Source organism: Opisthorchis viverrini (genome assembly GCF_000715545.1).
Source record: "Opisthorchis viverrini unplaced genomic scaffold opera_v5_14, whole genome shotgun sequence".
In the NCBI taxonomy this organism is placed as follows: domain Eukaryota; kingdom Metazoa; phylum Platyhelminthes; class Trematoda; order Opisthorchiida; family Opisthorchiidae; genus Opisthorchis; species Opisthorchis viverrini.
Genome location: NW_008751670.1, coordinates 1882671 through 1892324, shown reverse-complemented (window position 1 = coordinate 1892324; position 9654 = coordinate 1882671). Strand labels below are relative to the sequence as shown.

The window sequence follows — 9654 nt, the reverse complement described above, 5'->3', positions numbered from 1 at the left end:
CGTCAGTGCGGGGTTGAGTGGGTGAATTCACCCTCTTCTGCCTGTGCTCATGTAGCTCCTAAACAGCATCTGTTAGCTTTGAAGGCGGTCTTCGCGTAGTTTTATTGATCCCCTATGAATCTGATTCTCAATCTCTTGTGTCTGATTGATTCGTTCGACAATTCTGTGTGTGATCGTTCTGTTGCGATTAGGTCGCTTTCCCCTTGATTTGTGGTTTGGATTTGTTTCCTTGATTGGTTGATTCAGTGATCGGTTTTTTTTGTAGTTCTCTTCCTTTGAACCCATCAGTCCGTTAGTTGTCGTTAGGTTTCTTGATTTTCCATGCGTATCAGAGTCCCGTGACTGTGTAGTCCTTTTGCTCATAGCGGATGATAGACTGGGTTAATGTGTATTTGTTTATTGATCGACTTTTGTGTGGAGTACCACGTCTCGGCAAACTGTCGTTCCCGTTTTGTTCATGCGTGAGCAAGTATTTGAAAGTTGTCCCAATTCACGAAGACAGAGGACACAAGTTCAATTGGGAAATTTGACAAATACTCTCATCTGAATAAAAATCTGGTTTTGACGGGAGACTTACCTGGAACCCAGCTGAACCTCCCCTGCGTGATATTCTTCAGCACCTGAATGTGATGGAACCCTAGGGCCCCCCGGCATTCTGAATGAGTGGTTAGCAATGCGATGCGTACGAAAACATCCACTAGTGTCGTTCGTTATCACGGAGTAGCCAAGGGTTGAGATACATGAAAAAGTCGACGCAACACTTCAAACGTCTCAGCTCATCAAAAGCAGTGAAAATGTTGAATCGGTCAACATCCAGCACTGCTCTCAACTCTGATTAAAAATCCTTATGCTTAGCAGCATAAAGAGCGTATAAGACCTTGTCTATGAGCCCAAAATTGACTTAGTGGCTATCATGTAATATACGTAGCTCGGGTGCGTTGATCGGTTGTTGGTTTGTTCGCCGAGCTTGGCAGTTGGATCGCAAACGTTTCATCACCAACCGCGGTGACATCGTCAGTGCGGGGTTGAGTGGGTGAATTCACCCTCTTCTGCCTGTGCTCATGTAGCTCCTAAACAGCATCTGTTAGCTTTGAAGGCGGTCTTCGCGTAGTTTTATTGATCCCCTATGAATCTGATTCTCAATCTCTTGTGTCTGATTGATTCGTTCGACAATTCTGTGTGTGATCGTTCTGTTGCGATTAGGTCGCTTTCCCCTTGATTTGTGGTTTGGATTTGTTTCCTTGATTGGTTGATTCAGTGATCGGTTTTTTTTGTAGTTCTCTTCCTTTGAACCCATCAGTCCGTTAGTTGTCGTTAGGTTTCTTGATTTTCCATGCGTATCAGAGTCCCGTGACTGTGTAGTCCTTTTGCTCATAGCGGATGATAGACTGGGTTAATGTGTATTTGTTTATTGATCGACTTTTGTGTGGAGTACCACGTCTCGGCAAACTGTCGTTCCCGTTTTGTTCATGCGTGAGCAAGTATTTGAAAGTTGTCCCAATTCACGAAGACAGAGGACACAAGTTCAATTGGGAAATTTGACAAATACTCTCATCTGAATAAAAATCTGGTTTTGACGGGAGACTTACCTGGAACCCAGCTGAACCTCCCCTGCGTGATATTCTTCAGCACCTGAATGTGCTGGACCAGGCCGTCTCATGTTTCAGTCAGCACAATACTCGAGATATATCGCGATATATTGTATAGACGTAATACACTGCTCATAAGGTCGCTGAAAACCTCGATAGCCTATGAGCGGTTTCGCCATCCTTGAGACTAATCAGGTAGGGGCTCGTCCCAAATGGAACACGAGGCGGCCCGATCCAGCACATTCAGTTGCTCAAGAACATCGTGAACGATATTCAGCTGGGTTGAAGGTGTCTTCTGTCAAAACCAAATTGACATTAAAATGAGTGCATTTGTCGAAGTCTGTCCAATTTGGGTTAAATTAAAACATAAGTCTGACGAAAACTCGGAGATTGCGCCCACTTGGTGTGCCCCGAGAAGGGCAAAACCGGTTGTGGGCTGTCGGAAAATTTTCAGCAATCTTATAAGTAGCAGTGTATAGTTGCAGAAATGTCTGAAAGAAACGACCGGATTGCATCGTCTGAAGCTTTCTTGACCAAAGGGTACCGAGGATTCATTGTATAATTTGTCGCGCTTATTATTCACTTCCTTTTTATATCGGTTCTTTCGAACAGTCTTCCTGCAGATTCTGTTTGTTTCCTAGAAGTAACCCTCATCCAGTATTCCATTCACTGGTGGTACCATAATTTTGGCGAGTCATGTTTAGTTCAGCCACATAAACCTCATTCTATGGACATCGACAACTGTTGTGGGATAATGGGATTGGGTAGTATGATGCTATTTGTATAATGGTTTAGGTAGTACCAAGGGAATCAGACGCATCACACGAAAAGAAAATCATACGTTTCAAGGATTGCGGAAGTGATATTACGAGCCCATCTATTTGTTAAGCCTGCGCAAAGCGAGCGAGACGCCAAAGCTATCGCGTTTTTTCCTCCAATGGACGCCGTACTGACAAGCATTCTAAGTGCTTTTGGGGTAAACACGGTTCGACTACACGGCCGTATCACGAAAAACTAAGTCCGGCCAGTATGTAGTGGTTTCTATTTCAATCTTCGTGTCAACTTATCTTTAGGATCAGAGAGGACCCGTACGATAACCAGTACAATACCAATGAAGTCGTGCTCGTCTGAATGGAGTCAAAGCAGTCGGTTCTTCATCCAAGGAAGAGCGGAAATTTTCTTGTCTAATTACTGTTTCAATACCATGCACATAGGAGAGAAGACTGGTTACCGTAGATAGCCGACACATCGGACGATTTGGGGGTAAGGATTCCTTCCCACATCGAAACGCCGGATGCCTGTTAACTGATTTCGTCCAGAGAGAAACGGACCCCTAAGAACTCCGCCGATCGAACGCGTTGACGGGTAAACTGAAATATCCAGTAGCAAACCTGGAATTCAAGGCTACTACTCTATGTTCCGTAAATAACAAGCTGGCTCGAATCAAGCGTCGTGTTTTTGCCGACAGGATCCAGAACAGTGACCAGTCATAGTAATCGTCCAACTGTAACACCCTTCCGGTGCCTAGCTGCCATGCCACCCGAAGGAAGCACGAGGGCTGATACACTCGAAAGTTGCCCAAGCCTAGACAGGAACAGTAGAGATGCGGAGGTTTCAAACTATGGCCAGCGAATTTGCGCTTTAACCACTGAGCACAGTTTGTTTACCTTGATAACATTCCCTTGATGAAAGTACTTTTTCGTCTTTTTTGGAGTTGAATCTGATTTGAATCACTCGTCGGTAATCTGAATCAAACAGCTTAATTGTATAGCGTAATGAAGCGACAGTAATGAATCACCAGACACTTATTGACTGAGCAGTCCCATAAAACTGCATCGCATCTAAGGTGGAGTGACAGAGTAATGGCGCCAGCAGCGACAGTGTCCACCATTGTCCTCCTAGAAAACCACACTGCTCATCCGCGCACAGCTACCATGAACTCGACTCTCACTGCAAACAAAGTGAAAACCATTCAGAAATAATACGTTGGCGGAAAAACGTGAAAAAATATCCCGCTTTGTAATCCATAAAAAGTTGTACTCATTGTTCTAGCAAACGGCAACAAATATAAAGTAATGAATATCACAGTGCAAATAAGTTATGCGTGGGGCTAGTTTTCGCGTGCCCTTGCGACTCAGTTTGCGAAATTGACTAACTGACCACCGATCGTGTACCGCTGGTGGAAAGGCGGAGATGGACAGGTTAATAGTTGAGGTCGAATGGAGTGAAGATCATCGAATACGGGTACTTCAAAGCTTCGGTTCGAAGGAATAGCTGTTGGTGGGGGCGATGAAATTACGCTAAGTACCATGTCACGTAATTCAGTCCAAGGTTCGTACAGATCACGTTCAGCTGGATTTTCATCAGTATAAGAGTAGATCGATTCTCCAGACTGATCCGGATCTGTGTGCGATGAACCCTGAGAAGCTGAGTCGATCAGAGCCAACAACTGGTCCAGTGGATTGAATTCATTTTCCTTAATTCTCAGCGCCTCAAGTTCTTCCATTAAGTCCGGAGTTGGGATTGCAAGACTCTCCTCCGCTAGAGGGTCCTCCACAGAAGACAGCGAATCGTCCAGATTGTTGGCGAAACAGCAGTTTAAGGCACCTGGGTCGATTGGATGAGCTTCCGTGTTGAATATATAACCGCCCAGTTCTGGATAACACTGATTGCCGGAAGGAGAGATGTGCGGTCGTGAGACTGGTCGGTCGCCGGGCAATTCATTGATGAAGTTATCCTCGTCAAACAACAAATATAGATATTTGGTGGTCTCTGATAGGAAGAAGGATTCCATTCGGTTGTCCAATTCGTGCGTGGTGACATTTACTACCTAGGTGGGTAAAAGGTGATGTGAGAATGATTTCTCACGCGCAAGCAAAATTAGGATGACGGAACCTATTACGTACCGTCGCAAATCCACATCGAGTCTTCGTCACGAGTTCGATGGAAGTAAGCACATCTACCCCCATTTGGATGAATAACGGGTCCTTGGTTGCGCGGTAGAGGTAGTAGACAGATTCGATAAACTCTGAGGCATAAAAGGGTGAGAAAAACGAGCTGTATCACGGGTAACTCCAGCTTTTGGGGTAAACCAAAACCAAGTGCCTAGGTGCCAAAGGTTGTCTAGAAAAAACAGAGATTAGTGACCACCGTATATGAAACCCAACACTGTTCTGATCGTGGTAACTACTGTTTGTCAATCATCACGACAATTGCCCAGACTCGTATCCTCTTCTAATCGACTCCTACGGAGAATGAGATCTAACTCGATTGATGAGAAGAACCAGAATGTCATTGAGAATGATAGTGGAGCGCAATCAGATTTCTATGTACTGCAGAAGTACCACTTAGCTAATTCGATTGCCAATCCCCAGGCAGTACGAAAAATTCGTCTGACTGGAAATGAAGTTAACAAGTCAACCTGCGACGGACTACCAATATAACTGATCAAGGAAATATGGCGGAAATTTTCTGATCCTTTGCGGAAGATGATTCAGTCGCCGTAGACGCCTTATCCTCCGTAGGCTTCGTATTTTGGGATTCAGTACGCAGAACAATTACCAAGCCACCCGGTTTTCGCTACGACCGTAGATACACGAAACATTTTGGCAAGAATGTGGTGTGGGGTACGATGTAGTTATGTATCTAACTGCATCCCACCCAATTATGCATGACCGAGAAGGTACACATGTCTCAATGTGCTCCAATAGAGGAATGCGTATTCGAGGTGTGCTCCCTAATAAGGCCATCAGCGTTTTCTAAGCCGGACCTACCTCAGCATCCTTTGGGACTGGTTCACGCCTGACGTCCATTCTCACAAAAGTCGCCTCGTAAATATGCCTTAAGGACTTCACATGACGTGCAAGCCAGAACTGTGCATCGACCAATCCGTAATGGTAACAATTCGATAAACAACTAGGACTAAATAGGGTAGTGACGAAGCTTTTGTGTCAAAAGCGAAACGTTGCCCAGCAATAAATCCACCGATTGTTTACCAAACCCCTCTGAAACGATGACTTCCCAATCGGTCCCAAACATTTTCCAATTGATTGAAAAGGGTAGTGGGTACTTATCAATGCGTTCCACAAACGTCACTGCTTATGCATGACGCAGGTCTTTCCGGTATTACAAGTTGTTTCCCCTCCAACAGAAGATGGCCCGTACTATCACAACGGTAAGTTCAGTCACTTCTGTACTGTGACTGATTTTCAGACTCGTGTGGGGACCGTTCAAAGCTAGTGGCTTTCTCATAAAGGAAACTACTCACCAGGTGGCTGAAAACTCTTCGACAGCCCATGACCGGTTTCGCCCTTCTTGGGGGTCATCAGGTAGGCGCAGTCCCCGAGTTTCCGTCAACCTTATGTTCTACTTGAACCCAAATTGGATTGTTTTCGAGAAATACACTCATTTGCAAGTCAGTTTAGTTTTCACGAGAGACTCAACTGAATCTCTCGTTTATGATATCCTATCTGTCCGCACAAATTACACGTTGGCCGATCGGGTTCAGCTGCTCACGAATGTGGGGTTTTATTGGCACTGCATCAACTTGATAATGTATGTGTATGGAGTTTCCAAGACTTCGGTATATGCTTCCCACCAAACTTTTCAGATGTATTAATGACTTCCACTGGTAAGCCCCGGTCATCTTGCTTGAAGTTTCTTACTTGTCTCCTGGGTTCTTCTTTTTGCAAGGTTTGTTCTTGCGTACCACAAGGAATCACCGTACTGTGTTCATTCGGTTTCCATAAAACTTCCATCCAAAGTTCCAGTCATTAGTGAACAACACGTCCGATGACAAGGTCAAAGAACGGTTTATGTTCAGGTCAAAATAAGAAAGGTGGTATGGGCGCAAAACCAAAACAACAAAAAAGAGGAATCGCGTCGTACAACATAAAAAAAATAAAAGGAAGGAATCAACAATGGTTATGGCTGGATATAGCAACGGGACCTCACTGCACTAAGGATCATCCTTGTGAGGCGAAAAGTTACCGTCGTAAAAAGGTGTTCGTTAGGGGGGAGCACTGATTTCGTTCATAAGCCCAACACTCGCACTGTGTTACCTTTTTGATAAGGTGTAACTATTCGGTTTATTAAAGCGTCCCAAATATCACAAGAGTACGACCCGAAAGACCATAAGCTCCCTGTACATATCACTGAACAAAATCTGTGATGGGATGCCGGAAAATAGAAAGATCGCTCAACTGTAACACCCTTTCGGTGCCTAGCTGTGCCACACAATGGAAGCACGAGGGCTGAGGTACTCACAGGTTGCCCAAGCCTAAACAGAAGTCGAGAGACAGAGGTCGGGTTCGAACCACGGACCTTGCGGTCGGTAAATTCGCGCTCTAACCACCTGAGCCAGTTCGCACAGAGTTGCTCAATCACTCAGTTGAACAGCAGAAAAAACTTAATGTGTTGAATTGACTCCAGGAGTAAGTCATTCGGTTACTCCGGAAAATAACACCGATTTCTGTGAACTTTTCATTTAGCCACAGCTTCACACAAGCATTTATCCAACTAGAAACTTCATCCGTTTTGGACTTTCGTTAGTCCACTGTGCTATTCAGAGAAACAATGGCTCGTTTGCAACAGCAGATAACATACGTAAGTCACTCAGAACACAACCTTACGATAGGGACTTTCAAGTTAGCACAACCATTTTGCGTGGTCACTGGGAGCCTAACAGTTGCAACAGGAAGGCCGTGTAAAATGGATTAACTAGGCAAATGAGTGAAGCCAACAGCCTCAAATAGGGTAACTTGTCGCACAAACGTGGAAAGATCGTGCTACATCTTTCCTCATCTGCAGAGATCCCCTTCCACAACAGACTATTTATCGTTTGCTACTTGAAAAGTACTTCACCCATACACTCCGTCAAAGGAGACATCATCTTCGACCGGTCTTTGGAATCGTCCCTCTGAAGGAAGGCAACCGAGACCGTTGTTTTGATTTACCGAAATGAAATGCGATATTTTTAGAGGTGGTTTTTGCATGAAAGGATCCCATAAAAACAGGATAGGAATCTTCCTCACAGACGTTTGTAAGTTCATGGGCATCGTAATGGATGAGGACTGGAGCCGAAATAGAGTCCAAACTACACAAAATTTCCGGTGGATAGACGACCGATTGATGGTGACCGGCTTTCCTATGCAATCTAATGCCATCATTTTGTAAAGTGACAGAGCATGAGAACCGACTGACTTAAAAATCGACACCATCTGAGGCCCAAACTAGCATATAGAACAAGTGTTACGAAGGCTCCACTCCGGTAATTCACATGTAGGTGGAACACTACACCTTGAATGTGAGAGACTCGACCACTACTTACCAGGTCGTAGATGATAACTTTCTTGTTTTACGACAGCCTCACGAGTGACTACATTGTAAGATTCCGGAATGAAACCGTATTGCTTCCACACTTCATGATAAGCTGTCACATGCCTCAATGCCCCGTCAAGGTCGCCGGTAAGACTCTGCAAATAAACGTATTGAACGCAAAATGGATAGTCACAGAACCGGAAGAATTGAACCTCCACAATGGGGAGACGGTAATGAATTTTCAAGTTCCAGAGAACGATGAGCAATGGAACATGAGCTACGTACACAAGGGGAAATCCCGAAGCTGGCATCGCGACACGCCATATCCACAATGCAAAACGGATCATGATTAACCACGTGAGACACTATAGGGGTCATGATATTAGACCACTGCAAGACTACTCAATCGGAAGGGCCTCACGTTTCGAAAGTTTTGTTTTTGGCCAATAAAAAGCTTCCTGTAGCCATTATCTAACGTTTTCTGTACCGTTCGAGGTAGTGGAGGCTTCGAGGCAAGCGGAGGGTTTCGCAGCTCAAGTTCTGCTGTTGACTAATCAACTGCTTCTTTCCAAACCTGGTTGGCCTTGCCATTTATCAGCATCCTTGAGTTCTGCGAATGTTTTAGGGCGGTCAGGTCCTCACGAACAATTCTACGTTTTGTAACATTTCGCTGAGACTTCATTTCTCCCTGTCGTAGCCAATCGAGCCGTAGCGCTCTTTCTTCCATTGTTTCGTCTGCGATATAGTTAATCTTCACCTGTGTCTGGTGTCTTTTGTCTTCTTCCTTAAGTTTTTTTTCTAATTCAAGTATTTAGTCTATCAAATCGCGATAGAATAAGTTCTGTTAATCTCCTAAATCACCCAGCTAGCACACAATTACAACAGAATGGAAGGGTTATTTGTTGTGGACCTGTATTGAGGTTGCGGGTGAATGGAGGCACAAGCCTCCAATCAGTGGAGCATTTTGGTAAGTACGTTTCGTTCTAACTCTGATTTATCTGGAGGGACGGTTTCGGATCCAGGTTCCATTGCTGTTGTTTTGATTTTCGTTGTTTTTAGTAAATCTGAACAATTTGACTTCGAGACTCGCCCTAACCTTCAGGGTAGTGGATTTAAGCCTGTCATCTACCGTTATGTAGAATTATTCTGAAAGATCTTATCCTGCTGACAAACATGAGTCTGTCATTACATTTTCTCATACAGTTATGAGCATTCGTGACCATGAGTCGAAACGCTCGTTCACTGGCAAGTATCCATTCTCAAGGACTACTTACAGGCGGCCCAATGTTCCGTGGTAAGCATATGTGCTGATGAACATTCCCTCGCCATAATCTCAGCCCTACATGCCATCGGTTGTGATATCGACTTTTCGGTTCGATCATCTCTTATCGAGGGATCTGCTTTCCTCAATCCGCTAAGGCTGTTATTGGACTGGGACTTCCTAAGGTCGCAGTCAGTGACTTGTGTTTGCTTGCCATTGTGGGCTCCCTGCGTACTTATGACACTTTTATGCGTGGCACATGGCGTTGAAGGTACATTTTTGCCATTTAATCTCACCCCAGACCCAGTATGACGGTCACTTTGTGCCTGATGTGCGAGTCTTGACTGTGCTAGCGCATACTGCGCCTTGAAGAGCATTCACCATTGTTTGTCCTTTCTTTGGTTGTTAGTCTTTAGACGCCTGTTCCCATACCAAAATCTTTACATACTTTGGGATTCACCTCATCAGACTGGCACTGCCCTTGGC

General features: G+C 44.7%; 1 protein-coding gene across 1 annotated transcript in view; it reads right to left on the bottom strand.

Moving 5' to 3' along the window:
* Positions 1–3606: 3606 nt before the first annotated feature.
* T265_01329 (hypothetical protein) overlaps positions 3607–9654 on the bottom strand; it is a gene marked incomplete at both ends in the record, with an annotated part of 15053 nt that continues 9005 nt past the window's right edge. Inside the window, 3 exons of the mRNA XM_009165335.1 lie at positions 3607–4419; positions 4496–4617; positions 7918–8062. Coding sequence (XP_009163599.1) covers positions 3724–4419; positions 4496–4617; positions 7918–8062 — 963 coding nt within the window. The remainder of the gene's footprint in view (positions 4420–4495; positions 4618–7917; positions 8063–9654) is intronic.